Here is a 20,001-nt window from a genome sequence, read left to right as displayed (position 1 = left end):
GTTTTCCAAATACTGTGGCCAAACACATGGTGAAAATTTCACCCAAATATATTTGCCAAGAATAATTGAAAATCTATGACCAAACGCTAGCTAATAGTGGAGCCAAAATGTGGGGAATATGGTGAGGATGAAAGTTGTAGAAAGCACTAGATAAGGTGAAAAAGAAGGGTAAAGTAGTTAAAAAAGAACAAATCCCCTGGTTCCATTACCATAATGTAAAGAAATATACTAATTTTTAGGATGGTAGATAAGGAATTGTTTTAGTGTCAAGCACAAGCATCCTCTCCATTAAGAAAAAAAATGAGATTCCTCTAACCCAAAAGGGCTATCCACTAATGCTTTGTTGTCAGGGCAAGTTACACATTTAGTCGGACGGCCAAAAATAATTATATTCACTTAGTCAGATATACGTTTATCGACTAGTATTTTGATGAGCAGATATACAATTTAAAGCACTAAATAAAACAAAATGAGCTATAGCTTCAATTGCAAAAATTCATAACCCATGAACTTCAAATCCTGACTCAGTCTCTCTACCTATGCTTCTTGTATCTTTGGTCTATTTATGGGAGTGATATTAATGAAGATACAGTAAAAGTATGATGATGAAGGCAGCCAATTATTAAAGAAGATACAGTAAAACTATGATGATGAAGGCACTTTGTAAGTGTAATATATTATTCCTTCTTACTTAAGAGACATTAATAAATGCATGCAATATGATTTGCGTAAGAAGTAACCTTTCGGCTATATGAAACTTTGCTTCAAAACTCCTCCAACTTTATCTTTTTAATACCACCATCAACGACCCAATTTAACCGTCCCCATTCATGTCTTTTGTCCCCAACTCCAAACTCTTTATAAACATTTATTCCCATTAAAAAATAGTTCATCCACTTCTTGATTTCCTTCACACCACCATCCTACTCCTCCACCTTTGGTGTTTTTCTAATATAATGGCGGCTGAGAAAGCAACTTACGGAGCTTCTGAAACCTACAACACCAGTGGTTGCCACGAGGAGTGTGATGATGGTGAGACGAGGCAACAAGATCACAGCAAAGATTCCAGGGCTGAGTACTGGCTTTTAGGCAAAGCATTGGCACATAGAGCTGTGTTTGGTTCAGGCAGCCGTCGAGGAAGAGCCAGAAAAGTCAGGAACATGAATGATCTTAAGACATTGCCCAGCAGGCTAAGCAAAGTTTCCTTAGCTGATGAAGATCAAAATTACTAGAATGTTTCATTTCATCATGTTATGGCATCACAAGTGCCAGTCTAAACAGTAGTATCACATCCTATAGGTAGTCTTGTAAATGTTGTTTGGACCGAATACAAGTATTAAATCGTAATCTATACTACATAAGCTTAGAATAGATATCCAACTAGTGGAATGTAGACCTGCGCTTTTTGCACATTAGTCAACTTGTACCATTGAACATTCATCGAAACAAACACAGAACGCCATTATCACAGGATGAAGGGAAGAAAAAGAGAGAAGAATCACATGTATCTAGCAGCAGTTGGATTTCAACTAAATATCAATATTATATCATCTAACCTCGCTCTCTGTTTTCCCCGTTGAGGCATGAGAATCATAGTGCTACATCTTAAATGCTTCTTTTTTCCTCTTCTTTTAGGAGTTGAGATTGGTAGAACAGAAATAAGAACGCTCCTTCTTTGGTCCCTGAAAGGAGGACCTTCATTTGTTACAAAAAAAGAATGTTGGTCAGAAAGTGGTGTTCCAGTATAAATAAGAGTCGATTTTTTGGGTCACGAAAGTTTAAAGATATAAAGCATTTGCATTAGGAGAGGAGAAACTGTCGGTTATGGACAGAAGGGATGGTATATATTCCCTACTTCCTCAAAGCGCCTAGCTCCATTTCACAACATTCCTGCTATAAAAAGCCAAGTCTATCTCCATTCAAATCTTCACCTTCTATCATTGGACAATCATTTGCATCATGGCCATACTGCCCACAACATGGAATGGAGAAACGTCTCCTCTTTCCGTAAAAATCCAGTCCATTTCTTGATCCTCTCTCTTTCAACTTTGCCAAATTTATACACTCCTGAGGGTTGCAGGTGAAGCTTTGACCAATGCCTTCAGAATCCTCAACCTCTGCAAGAATCAGTGAGTCTGATGGGCTCTCATATGCAATAGCATTACCCGAATTGGATGCTGTAGGTAACCCCTTAATGCGAGATAAAACTGTAGAAACTTCATCACAAACAACATTGAGGCGTTCTTCGGTTTCAACTGATTCATTAATCAGTGTTGAAACCATGGACTGCAATAACTGAACTTTTCCCATATGATCACTTGGTAGGGAAAAGAGTGTGGGCTTAGCCAAAGAGGATGTAAACTCACGCCAGCGCATGGGCAGATATCGGTCTGGAATGTGAAAACAGTTGTTTGTTGATAGAACACGAAGCACATGCCTGCAGAGAATACCAGTAAACTCAAAGTTATGGCAGCTACAGCTAATGAACTCATCATGTGGAACCCAGAGTACTTTGTAACCCCCACCCATTTCCTTATGGTGTCTCACGACGAAATAACTTTCATCTACCATCAGTGATGCATATTGTGGTGCAAAAACAAGCTCCTCTTGTAGTTTTGAGAAGGCATATGGTGTAAGAACAGTAGCAGCATGAGATTCTATTGGTGAACCTGTTTTCAGGGGAACCTTTTGAACAATTCTCTGTACTTTATGTTTTGCTCCTGCTTGATCTTTAGCATCTACAACCCGAACAACCTGCAGTACGTTAAGTTATCAGAAAAAGAATTGCAGAAGAATCAAACGAGTAATAATTAAACTTTCTAAGAAACAAAAGTTAGATGAAAATCTCACACCTGCTCCACAAAATTACCAAGTACAGATTGAGCACTCAAAAACCTCTGGATAAAAGTATTTATTGTCTCCGACTGAAATGTACTCATCATTCCAGCAAAAAAGAAAGATCTCAAAAAGGGCAGTGCCCAGTATGAACGTAAAGCATATAGACTGGCAATGTGTTTATTTCCATCCAGCCGGTAGGTTTCGATCATCTCATTCCATCCCACTTCGTATTCCTCAATCAAATGTAAATTGTAGAGGCGATGGAACTCAGCCTTCCAATTATCATATTGGGATCCAAGAAGTGTCGAAAACCATTCTGAAAACCTCGAAGTTATATTCCAAATGCAAAATGCATGTTTTACTCTTGGTATTTCAGTGGCAATTGCTTCTTTGAGCCACAAGTTTTGATCAGTCAAAATGGTTCCTGGGGTCTTGCCGTTCATGAAGCCCAAGAATGTCTAGCACAAATTTTAGAGAAGCAAATCAAAACAAAGGGATTTCATATTAGCATGGAACCACAGGAGTTGCAAGCTATGGATAGAAAGATGCATCTCAAAGATATCTGCAATTGTTACAGCTAAGTTTGTAGCTTATGCATACCAGAATGGAACTGAGATGGCTAGACCTTATGCCCGTAACAAACATATGTACAAACAAAAGATGATAAGGAGAGGGGATGATTGGTAAAAGGATATAAGTAGTGAGTTTTGTATCATTAAACAGAAAAGAGGAAACTCAAAGAAAGATTACAAAGCCAAGGTGAAACATCGTCATTGGGATAAAGCGAGTCAAGCAAATTATAAAGCTCAAGCCAACAAATGGATAATAATTTATTAAGCAAGAGATTTTCCAACTAGCTGCAGCATGCAACATATTCTTTTATTTTTGATGAAGAAAATGATATATTCTTCTTATAAGCTTGAAATGTGTTGTGTATATATATCAGCTGCACAAAGCCTGTGCAACAACTAATTTACCCCTGCAAGATACACATACTTTTTATGATTTGGGTACGGCTGAACAAACCCTCTTCATCTTCCATTTCTGATGCCTCAGAAGTATTTGGCAACTTAAATATGACCTTTTGTACTTCAAGAATCAAACAACATTACTCAAATTTGGAATCTGATCTGATGAACTTCTTTGTTAATATACTTGCACACTAATTACAAAATTTAGTTCAATAATTTCCTCTACCACCAATTTATACAGTTATCCGAACTAGCCCCATAACATCTGAACTGATGAATAATCCTTTTTTCCTTCTTAACATATGAAGTAATAAGTAAGAGCAAGGAGTAAACACATATTTTTTGCACTAGTTTCATCAGTATTTTCTGGGAACTCTCGCAGACTCCTATTGTTAGGCACATGATAGGCATTTCAAGCACTTGAACATTTTGGGTACTGGAAAATTAAGTGGGTTTAAAGAAAACTCAACACTCAATAAATGCAATTAGTATAATGGTACAGTAACAAGATTGCACGGCTTCATACCTTCAATGCCCAGGAGAACGACCGCATATTTTCATCCCGAAGGAGTACACAACCAAAGAAACAATGACTCCCATGGTTATCCACTCCAATCCATATCCCAAGAAGCATATCATAGGCATCCAAGCGGTGAGTAGTGTCAAATACTATGGCATCACCAAAATCCTCATACAACCTCATTGATGAAGCATGAGACCAGGCAATATGCTCCAACCTGTTATTACAATCTATCTTATAGTCGTATTTGAATTTCAGGTCTTTGTCTTTCATCTCCTTGCACATTTTGAGAAGATCAATAGGGTCGTTATCCTGGTCCACATTTCTAAAAGATTGTAGGAAGTTTCGGACATCGACCTCTGTGAAGGGTAAACAACCCAACTTAACTCCCTTCTCTAGCTCCATCAACCTCAGCATTTGCCGAACTGACATCCCAGCTTTCGCAAACAAGCAAATGCGACTCTTGTCATCAGGAGACATGGTGCAGTAGGCAGGAATAAGCCGCATCTCAGTTGACTTTAAAAGTTCATGGTTATGAACATTGCTGAAACCTGTAATCCGCCATTCGGGGACATTAAGATCTGCTCTTTTAACAATTCTCATGAATGCCTGGCACCCACAACGTGATGATTTTCGATTCCTTTGCAGCTTGCCATCTTCTGAAGGCTTTAGTTGTGGATAGCCACCACGATGGCATGTAAAATCCCTTCTTGTAATGCCCCTACCAACTCCATCCTTCCCTCGAGTACGATGACGTCTAATTGAGAAGCCGCATTGCTTTGCAAAGCTACAGTAAAATTCATATGCAGCGTCCTGTGATACAAACCTCTGACCAATGAAAGGTATAAGGTTCACAGACGTTTGTCGTGATAAGATTGTGTCCTCAGGCATTTCCTCAACAGTGCCAGTATCATCCTGAGATGAATCTGTCCCATTTTCAGATGTTTCTTTTGCTATGTTTGTTATCTCGGGCATTTCCCAATTCTAGAAAAGTCGGATTATGGATATGATAATACCATCTTCACATACTATATACGCAGCCAATAATGCACAGCGAGCCAATGTTGCGGAGAGGAGAGAAAGACACAAAGAAATGATATGGATCAGAAGGCAAAAGCACAAAACTGAAAACAAAAGAAGAAGGAGTCTAGTGTCATGAAGGTTCTGAACCACTTAGATTATCATTGAAGTGCTAAAAATTAAGGCATGATCATCACGATTATTATCATGCAGCCTGTAAAAGGATATCTATTAGCAACTCTCACCAATACAACGAATTGTTACAGGCTGAAAGCAGGCTTCAATTTATCAAATACTCTGTGAAGAGCAACTATACCCTGTGTTACATGGATCCTTCATTTGCCTTGATATACCCATATCTAAACGTACTTCACGAGGATTTTTCATAATACAATAAAAATAGTCACAAAGACACTAAACATATCAATATGCTTATCCATAATCAAATCTGAACATAGATAATACCCAGGGGAACTTGTAATCACTCCTTGTAGTGAACTCTTGACAGCATCTCTTGTAGTAGACATGTTAAAGAACTGGTTCTTAAATAGTTCTTTGTCATAACTACTACCCGTTCTATTTGAGACATGTATGATATTTGGTTCTTGCATATGTTTGTTACTCCCTCTGTGACACACATTTGTATATTTAGTAGTAACAATTTAACTTTAAAATGCTCATTTCACACTTAAAAGATGGTTATAGCCACGCAAATATCTATGGCTTATTTTAGACGACAAGTTTCAAAATTCTTTCTTTCTTTCTTTCTTAAACTTCATGCCACGTCAAACATCACATAAATTGGGACAGAGTGAGTATGTATTACTAATCATTTGCTAATCATCAAAATTTCATCTTGTTAGCTTCACATTTAGCTCTCAGGTAGCCTCTTAAGGAGACAAAACAATTTGGAGAAGAACTGCCGAAATTAATCAATTCTACTACTTGTATTTTTAGTAAATTAGTTCCTAAAGTAAAATAGAACACGAATACCGTGAATGCTTTTGCACTGGCGCAGTAAGCCATTTCAAGTCGCTCCATTAATATATCAATATTTCAAATTCCAGAAAAGCATATTACAATAAATCAGATATCAGAAAAGGAAATTTTCACAAATAATCAGAACAGCACATAAAATGAGCCTGAATAGAGCAGAACAGATACAGAAAATTGACATATTTGATTATCTAGTTTGTGATTATGGCATAGAACAATAGCTAGCACAGCCGGCCTGGCGCATAAATCAGCTACGATACCAAATTAAGCTTCAAATACCCAAACACTCTATCTACACACGCTAAGAAAATAATAACAAGAATACCTTGTGTTGGAGGAGGCGAACACGAACACCGGTGGGAACCACGGCGGAGCGGCACGGAACTGGCAGAGATGGAGTAGCCGGGAATCGACTGAGCAACTGTGAGATTTGAGTAAAAGCCAGGTTTACCCCCGTAGTCCAGTTTTATATGTTAGGGCAAAAATGTAAATATGTAGCCTTATCTCCTTATATGATCTGCTCCGCGAGCCAAAAGGAATATTTTAATAAAAACCATACAAAGGGTATTCTAGGAAAAAAGATTTAAATATCTCTTGGAAGGTGACATGGACAACGTAGAGATTAGTAACGCAAGGATTAGTAATGTAGGGATTAGTAGTGCAGAGATTAGTAATGCAGAGTTTATTTTTATCAAGTGTTTGGTTCATTATTTTCCACCTTATCTTGTGTTTGGATTAAAACTCTATAAAAAGTTTATTTCCAATTATACCCTTGAATTATTAGGTAACTGGATAAGGTAGATAATTGTCGTACAAAATTATTTTTGTATGTCCTTCTAACTAGCTATGAGAAGAACAATTTTGTTATCATGTTTGTTATTTTTTCACTTGAATTATTTGAGGATAAATAATTGTCATCTTAATAAATTGATCACTCACAAAATGTCATTTTTCAATTTAAAAAAGATAAACCATCTACTTTTAAAATTGAAAAGACGGTCATCAATGGTAAAATTGAATAAACCATCTACATTTACACATAAAAATTGCAAGTTGTAGTTTTAATATGTATGTATGTTTTAAATTCTTCGAAATACAAATAATTAGAAAATCACACAAATATATATATATATATATATATATATATATATACACACACACGCACATTCAATTAAGATCACAAAAGTCATATACTCACATTTCAAATTTGTATTGGATTTATTTAGTAACAAACAACTCTCTCTAAATAATTTGTAAGCTAATTTATTTAAATAAATTTACTAGTACAAATATAAATTATAAAATCAAGAAAATAAATAAAATAATTAAAATGATTTGAGGGATATTTTTGTCTTTACATAGGCTTATCCCATGGTATTATTTCATATGTATTACTAATACCTCCAAATGGAAGGTATTAGTTATACACCATATAATACCATGTAGGAGGTATAACTAATCCATGAATTAGTTATACATAGGTCCAAATTCCTACCAAACATAATATTAAATAATACCTTACCTAATACATGGATTATTTCTTCTAATGCGGCGTATCAAATGACCCCTTAGTAAATAATGTCAAAATGGCATATCGGGTCTCACATAAAATGTTTAAAATAATTTTTTTAAATTAAAATGTCTAAGTTAAAATTGGCGTCAACTTCAACTCACCAATGGATTCAATCTCCAAGCAATAGAGAAGAAGTTGGGGTTTTGAATTGTGATGGGTTTATTTTTTGGTTAAAAGACCAAAATGTCTTTCCTATTAATGAGTTTCAATTAACTATCAGGAATACTTAAAAAGATGGATGCAACGCGCAAGACCTATATATTTGTGTGAGAAGGAAAAAATTAATTTGAGGTGAGTTTTGACGAAGACTCAAGGTTTGAATAGTCATTTATTTGAAAGAGATTAAAACATTTCAAATATATGAAATCATAATTTGAAATTATTAGATGAATTTAAAGTTTTATTTTGACATGCAGTTTGAACTTTTTATGTTGTATGTTTTTTCATAAACATAAAAACTCCATAAGTTGTATAACTATTAAAATTATATTGTCTCAATTCTTTATACAATCTTACCAAATAAGCAAAAGGTTATAATATCTCATAATACATTATCACAAAGATATTTTTTAAAAATACAATGTTTATTGATCAAGCTTTAATTCAATAAAAAAAAAATTAACAATTAAACATATATAAGTTGTGGTGTACTAGTCTTTAATATAGTCCTCCCACATCGTACGAACAATCTTCTCACGTCATCTTGCATTTCTTATTCATATAACTGAGAAGACGAACCAATATTGTTACTTTGTGCCTTTTGTTGGTCAATTTGGTTGGTAAATAAATTTGATAAAAAATAATGAATTTGGTGAATATAAATGGTAAAGTAGAAATTGATTTGAAATAATAATAAATCCTATGTTAGTGAGAATAATCATTATATGAGATGTAAATGGTTCAAAAAGTAAAGAAATGAATTATAAATTCTAATTACATATGAAATAAATGTGGGGTTGTTTTTACAAAATATAAATTTGTGGGTCAATTTTTGTATTTCAAAAATCTCAAATTGTTTTTTGGAGAATTTGAGATTTCATCTCGTGATATGAAATCATGTGATAAATCAACGTGAAATCACATGTCCAAATGCTGATTTCATATCGCGATAAGAATCCACCTATATTAAATGATGAAACAATTGTGTTATTCTAGATGTAAAATCAGTTGAAATTTGTTGCAGCGATTTTGAAATAAAAAAGTGAACGTTAAACGATAAATACATTGTTGTGTTTTGAATACATTCGGACACAAAATGAAGCATTGAAGAACTAGGTATGAACAAATGATTTTTAGTTGTTTTGACTAATCTGAATGGATCGAATTATTAATATCTCTTAAAAATTAAATACTATTAAAAAGATGGCATATATGAATTTTTGTCTTAAATTTTTAAATGACACATATTTCAGAACTTTTTTTTTTTTTTAAGATGATACTTTTTTTAAAACAAAGAGAATAATTTTTTTTATTTCGTCAACTAGCTTCTTTTTTTGTTGATCACCTAATTTCCGGTAATTATAGTGAACTTCGACTATTTTGCATTTATATTGTGTAGGCCCCATTCAAGAGGATACGACAAGGATTTTTTCATAACCCAAATTCAAACTCGAAATTTTTAATGAAGAATTGAACAATTTCATCCTCTACAACTAACATAAATTTCTATGGTGTCAACTAGCTAAAATGTCTTGGGAAGTATAATTGGTGTTGGAGACCGGTGTTTTGTGGGCATGAATGTCTTTGACCAAAATTAGTGGGTTGACAATCTTTTACATTATCAATATATTTGAATCAATCACGCTATATTATATTTTGAGGTTAATTTTATCAATGGTCACTAAGTTTAGTCTCCAAGAAAATTTAAATTATTTTCAATTCGTTAACGCACTTAACGGTAATTTAAAACAAAAGGCATAATCAATTTTCTCCGAGTAATAAATCTAAATTCAACACTTAAAAGGAAATAACAAAACCAAAACAAAATCAAACCATTTTCCAAATCTAAATAATTCCTTTTGTTTCAAAAAAAGAAAAAGAATGACTTGATTTGACTTGACACAAAATTTAAGAAAATAAAAAAGATTTTTCAATTTTTATTTTCCAAATTAAAATTGTGTCAAATATAATAAAATATTTTTTAAACTTACGATCTTAAATATGTCACGTGAAAATAATAATTTTGGAACTTCAATGACTATGTTCAACGAATATTCTGAATAATGTGCATGAAATTCTTGTAGTCATATCTATTAATTTTATTAATTTAAGTATTAATCATCACTTTGGATACCCTTTTGGTGTAACTAGAATAATTGTGGACTTTTCTGATCATGGCCAACCAAAATTAATTATGATTACTTTTAAGGTGATAAGATCGATACCATCGAGGTTGGCACGACATAATAATAAATCCCAAGCACCATTATTTTCAAATGTCCATAAAATTAATTTTAACACCATAGTACCAAATAGTCATAAAAACACCCTATTTAAATAATGCTGCAAATAAATAAATAAAATTAAAGTGTCATCGAGTACTGGGTTACCACCATTACAGAATCTAATCTGAAAAAAAATATATTTGCCCAATTACAGCTAAAGTTCTGTTCCATGTTACAGGTGTCTCACTTTTATTTTTTTTGAAAAAAAATAATTGTTTTAAGTACTATAGTTTATTTAGAAAGCCTATTACAATAATACCATTTCACATTCCCAAATGTATTCTTGAATTTTTCTATATCCTCTTGGCAAGTTTACATTTTGCACTCTTTTATATAATATGGAAGAGTTCCGGCCGAGTTTCCGGTGTTCCGATGACCGGAGATTGGAGATCGTAAGCGGAAAGGGGTTCAACATCAATCAGGTAATTAGCAACACAAATGTTCAACTGAATCTAATATTTATTTTATATTATCCAAAGATAAATATATGTACATGCAAATAAAAATAATAATTAGTTTTGAACCTATAATTTTGATGAACTTTAAATAACATCCCTTATGTTGCGAAGCTAGGGGTGCAAGGGGTTTATTTGAGTATCTACATGGTCAAAATAAGCTTATCTAAATGTTGGTCCATTAAATATAGTTTTTTCATGTTCTTATATTTTAAATTTTCTTAATGAAAATTCTGATTCTACCTATGTAGGTAAATCGGGCTCGGTCACCGGATCTGGCTGGGGTAACGAGCAAGGGGACGTGGCCGAGTCAGGTGGCAGCAGCGCCGTCGTCGAATAAGCCATGGGGATTCAATGATCCAGAGATGAAGAGACGAAAGAGAATAGCTAAGTACAAAGTTTACACTATTGAAGGAAAGGTCAAAACTTCAATTAGAAATGGACTAAGGTGGTTCAAAAATAAATGCTCTGAAATCATCCATGGATATTGATTAATTATCCTTTCCGACTCTACTAACACGAGATGCTTTGTGCATCGAAATATCCTGTCTGGTCTCTTCTTTCTCAAAATGATCTGATTGAGGAAGGTGGAAAACATAGAGGTGGCAGGTCTAATTTCATATATTAGTACTTAGGATGTTTTTTGTATTTTTTTTTTCAAATTGAAATTCTAATTTGTTTGCATGTCATTTAATCATGTTTAACAATTGAGATTATTTTTTTCCTTAGAAGCTTTAAGTCATTATTCCTCTAGTTAATGGTTTGCCAACATTTGTTGTTATGATTTTTCATGCCTCTTTTGATTATCAACACTATGAAATTGATTTATCATTTTTCAAAATATAGGTAACTTTAATACATTGACTTTGACAGTAGATTTATAAAACTGAAAACCCAACTTGGGCTAAAATTGGCAATGAATATGATTTTGATTTGCAACTTTTTTTTTTTGTCATCATAATAATTGGTTTGGAACTTCAAGTTGACCAAACTGGCCATCAATTTGAAGGATCAAAGGGTACTCTAATTTTAGTCTTCAATTTTATTTTTAATTTTTTTTTTCTTAGCTTTCAATTTGTTTGTCAGTTTATAAGCCAAACAGAAGAAGTGGTTTGTAATGATCCTGAAGGTTATTTTTATGATTTTTGGTTCTTTTTCCATATTTAATCCTTCACATAGTTTTGATTAGCTGTTTATAAATTGCAAGGATGGGTGACACGATTTAATATATATAAAACATATGTCATGAATCGATTAAGTCAGTGCAAACATCGAGTAGTAGCATAGGAGAGTAGAAATAAGGTATCTAGTAAAATAGGAGTGCAACAATTGTATCTTAACAAAAAAGCTCTCTTAGATTTGGATACATATTCTTTAATTACGATGTGATCCATCGTATTTTCCTTAGCACATTTAAAACAAACATAATGAAAGAATAATTCAAATATTTTGGATTTTCTTTCACTAGTTTCTTGATGTAGAAAAAAAAAATTCTGCTCCTTTTGGAACTAATTAACAGTAGATATCTAAGAGACATTAAAGCAAAAGGCAGTGATATTTCTACGTTAATTCTGAAATATTATGCCTTTTGCTAAAAAAAAAAACGTACTTAAATTAAATTAAATATTACTACTACAAAATGAAGGAAATTAATTTGATTAGGTTCCGTTCATGCCTTCTATGTGTTTGATTAATTGCCTGAATCACTTTTGAAGCCTCATTTGTTCGTAAAATTGAGCAATGAAATTCTCTGCCTTTGCATCAATCATGTCATCTCCTCCAATTGCATCAAATACCTGATCAGGATCTTCCTCCTCATCGTCGTCGTCGTCGTAGAGATCTTGTAGATTATTTGCTGAAGCATATTGACTCATGGTGCCAATGGAGGACGTTGATGGGGTTGGAGAGTACAACGACGAAAAATGTTCACTGAATTCTACAGGTAGTGATGTAGATTTCACCGGTGGTGGTGGTTGCGGGTCATGAGGACTCGGTGGTGATTGGTTGTCTTGGAGATGTAAAGGCCTCATGGACCCTACCAATTTTTTCCAATTTTCTCCCTTTGAATCAGCAGGGGGAGCGGGTTCCTGTAGTACGTATTCAGAATTTAAAATCAGTGAATGTACGTACATACGACTATATGTCTACAATAATGAAAATTTTCTAGCGTACCGTAGTAAATTTCTGTTGCTTTAGATCAAGGGAACGACGACGAAGCTTGAGTGATGCAGCTCTAAGGAAGCCAAAAGCACCCTGTTTTTTCTTCTGTTTGACAATACTGTTATCAACCGGAGATTTATTATTGTTGTCAATGTTCATGTTGGTGTTGGTTGAGTTCATGACTACCTCTTCCGTCATTCTATGGAGGAGAATGTTCCACGAAAAATATGGCTTCGCTCTGTTTGTCAACGAACGATGGTGCACGTAGTTATTAATATGCCCTCCCTGCAATGCAGGTCGAGTTGTTTATAGAGACGTTGCGAAGAAATGAACCTTCTTTTGTTGTATATATATAGAGATGCTATAAAAAGGGAAGGTAGAATTTGTAGTGTTTGGTGTTTGATACTTTGTTGAATAATTAGTTACGGTATAACTATATAACCACCTCAGGATATTTGTGTGGTTTACAACCTAGCTAGCTAGGAATAAGTTGGAACATAAAACTACTAGAATGCCTATTATAACCATAAGAAAAAAAAAGAAAGACTTATTTAACTCGTGTTCTGAAACAAGTTATTCTCTTCGATCCAAAATAGTGGACAAGGTTCGAAAGGTACATAGTTTAAACTTATGATGTGCACCTAATTACCAATACATCATACATTGCGCGTCTAGCCTTGTAACATTATTAAAACTCAAGATCACTTATGTTGGATGAAAGAAGCAAAACACTTTATCACATCTTTAGCTTTCTCAACTTGAGGATTCTTTACAAAGAAGCAATGTTCTTCACCTTCAACTTCAAGAAACTCCAATTCACCATTCCATCCACTTTTCTTCACACCTTCAACAAATCGAATCATAATTTCTCGAGGAACCAATACATCTTGCTCAGCTATAACCATAAACAACCGCGAGCAGCCTAGGCTCGATAGACTTGGAGCCTTTTCAGCAAGTGGATTAATCATTGGACTATCAATTGGTGAGTATCTATATTCCATTTGACATATGGTGATCCAAACTTGATAAGCCAGATTATTCTCCATGTCAAGACTATCGTCTTGCATCAAAAAGAAGGGACACGCAAGAATACAACCCATTATTTTAACGTCTCCGTTTAAACTTTCTTTGCCAGCTCTCATAGCCATGTGATAGGCTATGTTACCTGTTACAAAAATTATATAAGCGAGGGTTGCTCAAATGGTAAGCAACTTCCACCTTCAATCCTGAGGTTTTAAATTCGAGTTATCAACGGAGCAAGAAATGTGGAAGGGTTCGAGTCATAAGGGAGGTGCGAGCTTCTAGAATGAAGTTAAAAAAACACAAAAGGCATGAACTCATAGAAGTTAAAAAAATGCCTTGTAGATATAAGGTATTTTTTTTTTTAATGTATTTATATAGATTTTGAACCTTTGTACAAAAGATTAGAGGTTGCTTAGCCGTTCAAGAGGGATTCAAAATTCACCTTGAGGTTTCAAGTTCAAATCTCAAATTCTCTTCTTCTTTATATATATATATATATTACGAGTCTAAAATTGATTGAGAATGGACTTCAAGTTAGTTAAAAGAAATAATTTTGAATTTTGTGACCTAATTTAAAAATGAAGACAATCTACTATAATGTCATTTGAATACAATAATCTTAAACATGGCAGATTAGATGTTATAATTAATCAAAAGTTACTAACTATAAAAGATGACATTATTTCTATATAACAAACTTAAAAAAGAAAAAAAAAATAAGACACATAAATTGAAACAAAACGTGTAGCATTACCTCCGGCGCTCTCTCCACCAATGAACACCCTGTTAAAATCAGCATAGCTAGTTAACCATGAGTCTTTACTAGTATTACTGGATCCATTGTTATTGTCACTGTGATGACTAGCCACCCATTGAAGTCCGGTCCAACAATCTTCGTACAATATTGACAAATCATTCTCTGGGGCTAATCTATACTCAACTGAGACACAAATCGCATTAGATTTGGAAACCAAGTGATTCAGAAAATAATGCACCTCGTTGAAAAAAGCAGATCCAAGCACAAGTCCGCCACCATGATAAAATACTAATACAGGAAGTTTTTCATTACAAGTAACATTAGTATTTTTTGGAAGGTAGAGTCTAGCAGAAACGTGAGATGAGATGGTAATATCTTTAGAGGAGACCCCGGTGGCTGGATCTTCCAACGATGGAGGAACATAGAACATGTTAAAGTTTTCGTTGAAACGTTCTACGCGGCCATTTTTGTATAGTCGGAAAAAGGGATGGAAATCGATGATTACCTCGTTGTTCTCTGAAGCCATGGCAGCAGAGAGCTAGGAACGATATATTTTTGTTAGGTCTTTGTTTCCAATTTATAATGTGTAGCTAAAACGAATAGTTTTTTTTTTAAATTTATTGATTTGATTTTAAATATAATATGATATTATAATTGACACATGGAGGATGATTTAGAAATGTTATGAAATTTCTTTTTGGGTGAAATGTTGAGACGTGGAAGACATTATCAGCCATCGTGCACAGTACTCCAAATTTTTTTTTTGTAATATTTAAAGTTTACTTGGAGTATTAATGGATATTATATTTTTTTCATTAAATGTGTCAAATCCTATTTTTCGGATAAAATCCTATTGTAGAAGTGTATAAATTATTGGCGGAATGACTTGAAAGGTTTTGTAGTTGGCTCCGTTTGTCAGTTAGCTCTTTTTTGTTTAATTGTTTTAAAAAAAAATTAAATATAAAATATTATATTCACTCGTTGTAAGACGTATGCAATCACTCTTTTTTTTTTTAAATAGCAATGTGAATGTCACATAAGCTTGGTCAATGGTCAGGGGTTCTTAAAATATTGTGTTTTAATGAGTTTAAAGATTCAGTTGACAAAATCGTGAGTATAAGAGTCCAACTGACAAACGAAGCGCCAAGTATGAAGGCCTACCAGGTCATTCCACCTAAATTATTTATATTGGATTGGGAAATGTATACATTTATTTTTTGATAAGTATTGTTTTGATAAATATTAACTATTATATCGAAAGTGTTATTTGTTTTGAATAAGTTATATTTATTGATAATTATATTCTTAAGAATTAAACTGTTTAAAAATAACGATTGTTGAATATTTTGTATTTTAATACTAAGTTGTTACTTGTTAGCCCTTGATATACTTAAGAAAAGGTTTACATTGAAATTTGGATTATGAACACTGATCCGAATAAAAGAAATTGAGACTAACATACTATAAACCTACATTTAAATATCAAATGTTTTGGGAGTTAATTGTATTCACCAAAATTGAATTAAGATAGATTTTACTTCCTCTATTTCAAATTAATTAAATTGTTGAAGTGTTTCACACCCTTTAAGAAAAGAAGATTGAGACATAAATTAGGCATAATTTTCCATTTTTACCCTTAATAATTATTGTCAAATTTATGTTTAAAATAACTAAACATTAATTAATACAACTAATTCCAATACTAACTAATGAAGGACAAAATTGGAAAAACATTATAAAAATAATCTTGAAAATTAAACAATTAAATTAATATGAAAAATGAAAAATATCTCAATAACTCAATTAATTTGAAATGGAGTAATTGTTATCCTAATATTATACTAGGTTGATATAAACATAGATTTTACAAAATAGTAAAAAGGTTATAACACAGTATCCTCATTAATATGATTGATTCGATTCTTATAATATTACAACGAAATGACTTAAGCAAATAAGATACGTGATACTTATTGCTTGGTTGATCACCTAATTGACATTGGGATCTTATATCAATATTGGTATCCTCGTAAAATGTAAATAAAGTATTTAAATACATTTAGGATTTAAAAGTCATAAATAATTTCAATGAGTTGAAAATGGCTTACCAAACACATCCTATAGAACACAAGTTTCAATAAATAAATAAATTGCAATTATAAAAATTTCACTATTTTAGGAGCTTCATTTAGGTATACACTTGTTAACAATATTACAAATCTTATCAAATTTTATTGTGTTTAGTTACGATCATACTTCGTGTACATGTATTTTGAGATACATAGATCAAAAGTAGATATAATTTGTTCTAGATACACTGTTTTCAAGTGAATTTGTATGTATCTAGGGCAAAAAAAAATCTTACTCGCCTCTCACTTGCTACTCTCTTGTTCTCGCTTGTTTCTCTCTATTTAAGTGTATCTGGTAGCAAAAAATATGTATTTAAATATATCTAACTAGAAATCTGATATGAAATTATTAAATAGTGAAATAAAATATATATTAAAAATTTGATATGTATGATAACAATATTTATGTAATTAGATAGTTATCCATTATAAAAAAGAAGAAGAAAACACTCAATTAGAAAAAAAGAGAGTAAAACAACAAAAAAAAAGAAGAGAGAAAAACAACTCTATGACGGATAACATAAAATCTTGAACCTAAATAACGTGAAAAAATAGCAAAGGACTGAAGTAACTCTCAAATATTAAGTTTGATTTCAACCCTCACTTTCCAAACTTAGATAACATACTATAGTTACTAAAAAAGGATACGTAACTATAATATACACGGATATAATAATTTATTCCAAACTTAGATATGATACTATAGTTACTAACAAAAGTTATGTAACTATGTTATTCTTCAATAGAGTAATTTATTCCAAACTTAGATAACATACAACAATTACTAAAAAAAAGGATACATAACTATAATATACTTCGATAGAATATTCCAAACTTAGATAACATACCATAGTTACTAAAAAAAAAAAAAGTTTACGTAACTATAATAAACTTCGATATGATCATTTTCTTAACATTTCCCAAAATGTTCATCGCCAAGAACAGTCACACACAGCTCTTTTTGATAAAACTAGCTATTTCCTTAATCAGAATTTTGGCTTTTTCAGTTTCAGTATCAAAAATCTGAAAGCAATGATCTTCACCTTCAACATCAATCAATTCAATTTCCCCTTTCCATTCACTGTTCTTCACTGCTTCAACATACTTAATCCCAATATTTCTCAGCTCATCTTTCTCTGCAACACAAACTAAAATCTTTGAACAACCCAATGTTGATAAACTTTGAGCTTTTTCAACAAACGGATTAATGTTTGGATCATCAACTCCGTCTTTAGTTGATGGGTTTACAAACCCCCAAAGCTGACTGGGTAAACTGTCTTCTTTAAAATCAATTGATGTTAAAAAGTATGGAAAACAGAGTAATGAACCCAGGATTTTGATTCCACCATTTAAGCTTTCAGATCCAGATCTGAGAGATAGATTATGAACTATGTTACCTCCCGCACTATCGCCTCCGATTAGTACCTTCTCGAAATCGCCATGGTTAACTAACCAAGGTTCCTTTTCGAACCCGGGTTTTGCTTCAACATGGGATCCGACCCATTGAAGAGCGGCCCAAGAGTCTTCATACGCTACCGGAAATGGGTTTTCCGGGGCAAGACGGTATTCAACTGAAACGGCGATTACATTAGATTCGGCGACTATGCGGTTAAGGTAACGGTGGTCGAGGAAAGAGAAGGCGGATTCGAGACAGAATGCGCCGCAATGATAGTAGACTAAGATTGGGAGTTTTTGGTCGGTGGAGTTTGTGAGCTTTGGGAGGTAAATTCTAGCTTTGAATTCCGGCGAAATGTCTATGTCTTTTGAGGAGACGCCGGTGGCAGGATCTCCCGGCGACGGCGGAACGATCGGTGAACCGAACAACCGCTCAACACGGCCGTTTTTGTAGACACGGATGAGATGAGGAAAATCGACTACCACCTCGTTATCGCCAGAGTCCATGGTGTATTATTAGTGATAAATAATTTTTGAGGTGCAAATCAGCTATTTAGACTCTTGTCATTTTATAATAAAATAGCCGACCATGGACTACAATGGAAACACGATATAATATTTTTTTTAATAATAAGGTAATATTTCTTATATTATTAAAATTAATATTAGTTCATCTTACTAAAATTTGTAATCTCATACTTCCTCCGTTTCATTTGATATGTCAATCCTTTTTATAAATAACTGGACCACAATATTTATTCTTTTATAAAATTTATGCATAAATTACCATATTTTGTCTATTATACCCTTGATAAAATAATTAATTAATTTTATCATTTATTAATAAAATTGACTTAAAAAAATATTAAATAAAGATAGAAGGGTAAAATTATATCATTTTTTAATGTAAGTACAAAGTAAAAATATGATGTATAAAATGGAACGGGAGGAAGTACTATTAATTATTCGTATCACTAAATTAAAAAATGTTGATGAATTTTTTTATATATTGTTTTTGTAATTAATTAAGTGTTGACGTTTGTTCGTAAAAATATTATTTTTTAATAAGCCTACGTAGCTGATGAGGTCATCCTGTATATACACATTCTCATCGTCCTAAAACAGGAAGTGGCTGTCAGTCTTGACTGGTAAATATAGAAAGGAAAATGGCGAAAATAGAGTTGAAATTAGTGATATAATTTATACTTATTTAAAACTAATTTTTTTTAAAAATAATATAATTTGAATTTTTAAAATTATATTTTCTCCTAATAATGAAATTCTAACGAGTAAAGAACAAATAAATAAATAATCAAAACATATTTATTTATGAAAGAGTCCCCTCAATTAGATTATTTGCCAAAAGTAGCATCATTTCTACAATTTGCTTGTTTGATTAGATTACTTCACCTTAATTCTATATTCTTTCCAAAGTAAAAGCTTCAGTTTTTCAATATGTAATAATCAAACTCAAAATCTTTATTAATCAACTAATACTGGTATTTTGCTTTTCACGAGAAAAAATTATCTAAATACACAACTTATTTTATGATATTCTCTTAAATTTAATATCATTTAAAAAATTACAAAAATCTCTATTCTCTTATGTTTTCGAATACATCACTCTTACGCGATATATAGGAACACGATGTATTGAGACCAATGTGTCTCATATCAACATGTGTTATTACACATGTTTCTTGTATCGAGATGTGATGTA

General features: G+C 32.7%; 5 protein-coding genes across 6 annotated transcripts; 1 reads left to right on the top strand and 4 right to left on the bottom strand.

The window, feature by feature from the left end:
* Nucleotides 1-1,213: 1,213 nt before the first annotated feature.
* LOC125870498 (protein FAR1-RELATED SEQUENCE 11-like) lies at nucleotides 1,214-6,817 on the bottom strand. Of its 2 annotated transcripts, none has more exons than XM_049550941.1 (4): nucleotides 6,671-6,817; nucleotides 4,336-5,357; nucleotides 2,853-3,296; nucleotides 1,214-2,754 (listed from the first exon to the last, which is right to left on the bottom strand). In XM_049550941.1, the coding sequence occupies exons 2-4, from the start codon at nucleotides 5,302-5,304 to the stop codon at nucleotides 1,894-1,896; spliced, it is 2,274 nt and encodes a 757-aa protein (XP_049406898.1). In that variant the 5' UTR covers nucleotides 5,305-5,357; nucleotides 6,671-6,817; the 3' UTR covers nucleotides 1,214-1,893. The 2 variants fall into 2 exon arrangements, with proteins under 2 accessions (XP_049406898.1, XP_049406899.1); XM_049550942.1 differs by having other exon boundaries at nucleotides 4,336-5,453; nucleotides 6,671-6,816.
* Nucleotides 6,818-10,457: 3,640 nt separating this feature from the next.
* LOC125871321 (uncharacterized) lies at nucleotides 10,458-11,467 on the top strand. Its single transcript, XM_049551909.1, has 2 exons — nucleotides 10,458-10,784; nucleotides 11,069-11,467. The coding sequence occupies exons 1-2, from the start codon at nucleotides 10,701-10,703 to the stop codon at nucleotides 11,306-11,308; spliced, it is 324 nt and encodes a 107-aa protein (XP_049407866.1). The 5' UTR covers nucleotides 10,458-10,700; the 3' UTR covers nucleotides 11,309-11,467.
* Nucleotides 11,468-12,329: 862 nt separating this feature from the next.
* On the bottom strand, nucleotides 12,330-13,332 carry LOC125871232 (uncharacterized). Its single transcript, XM_049551831.1, has 2 exons — nucleotides 12,990-13,332; nucleotides 12,330-12,904 (listed from the first exon to the last, which is right to left on the bottom strand). The coding sequence occupies exons 1-2, from the start codon at nucleotides 13,173-13,175 to the stop codon at nucleotides 12,521-12,523; spliced, it is 570 nt and encodes a 189-aa protein (XP_049407788.1). The 5' UTR covers nucleotides 13,176-13,332; the 3' UTR covers nucleotides 12,330-12,520.
* Nucleotides 13,333-13,548: 216 nt separating this feature from the next.
* LOC125871209 (hydrolase 3-like) lies at nucleotides 13,549-15,283 on the bottom strand. The gene is made up of 2 exons (XM_049551810.1): nucleotides 14,755-15,283; nucleotides 13,549-14,142 (listed from the first exon to the last, which is right to left on the bottom strand). Exons 1-2 carry the CDS (start codon nucleotides 15,281-15,283, stop codon nucleotides 13,679-13,681), a joined length of 993 nt encoding a protein of 330 aa, XP_049407767.1. The 3' UTR covers nucleotides 13,549-13,678.
* A 2,338-nt stretch (nucleotides 15,284-17,621) lies between these two features.
* Nucleotides 17,622-18,828, bottom strand: LOC125871695 (2-hydroxyisoflavanone dehydratase-like). Its single transcript, XM_049552341.1, has one exon. It carries the CDS (start codon nucleotides 18,786-18,788, stop codon nucleotides 17,832-17,834), a length of 957 nt encoding a protein of 318 aa, XP_049408298.1. The 5' UTR covers nucleotides 18,789-18,828; the 3' UTR covers nucleotides 17,622-17,831.
* Nucleotides 18,829-20,001: the final 1,173 nt, after the last annotated feature.

The sequence above is a fragment of the Solanum stenotomum genome, chromosome 7 (assembly GCF_019186545.1).
Source record: "Solanum stenotomum isolate F172 chromosome 7, ASM1918654v1, whole genome shotgun sequence".
In the NCBI taxonomy this organism is placed as follows: Eukaryota; Viridiplantae; Streptophyta; class Magnoliopsida; order Solanales; family Solanaceae; genus Solanum; species Solanum stenotomum.
The sequence above is the reverse complement of the archived record's forward strand: the minus strand, read 5'-3'. Positions and strand labels throughout refer to the sequence as shown.

What these genes read in the sequence shown, in the direction of transcription:
- LOC125870498 (XM_049550941.1), bottom strand. Translation starts at nt 5,304, where the DNA reads ATGCCCGAGATAACAAACATAGCAAAAGAAACATCTGAAAATGGGACA. An exon ending in CGTTCTCCTGGGCATTGAAG is followed by an intron (nt 3,297 to 4,335) that starts GTATGAAGCCGT and finishes AATTTGTGCTAG; the next exon opens with ACATTCTTGGGCTTCATGAA. An exon ending in TTGGTAATTTTGTGGAGCAG is followed by an intron (nt 2,755 to 2,852) that starts GTGTGAGATTTT and finishes AACGTACTGCAG; the next exon opens with GTTGTTCGGGTTGTAGATGC.
- LOC125871209 (XM_049551810.1), bottom strand. Translation starts at nt 15,283, where the DNA reads ATGGCTTCAGAGAACAACGAGGTAATCATCGATTTCCATCCCTTTTTC. An exon ending in TGGTGGAGAGAGCGCCGGAG is followed by an intron (nt 14,143 to 14,754) that starts GTAATGCTACAC and finishes TTTTTGTAACAG; the next exon opens with GTAACATAGCCTATCACATG.
- LOC125871695 (XM_049552341.1), bottom strand. Translation starts at nt 18,788, where the DNA reads ATGGACTCTGGCGATAACGAGGTGGTAGTCGATTTTCCTCATCTCATC.
- LOC125871232 (XM_049551831.1), bottom strand. Translation starts at nt 13,175, where the DNA reads ATGACGGAAGAGGTAGTCATGAACTCAACCAACACCAACATGAACATT. An exon ending in AGCAACAGAAATTTACTACG is followed by an intron (nt 12,905 to 12,989) that starts GTACGCTAGAAA and finishes TACGTACTACAG; the next exon opens with GAACCCGCTCCCCCTGCTGA.
- LOC125871321 (XM_049551909.1), top strand. Translation starts at nt 10,701, where the DNA reads ATGGAAGAGTTCCGGCCGAGTTTCCGGTGTTCCGATGACCGGAGATTG. An exon ending in AGGGGTTCAACATCAATCAG is followed by an intron (nt 10,785 to 11,068) that starts GTAATTAGCAAC and finishes CTACCTATGTAG; the next exon opens with GTAAATCGGGCTCGGTCACC.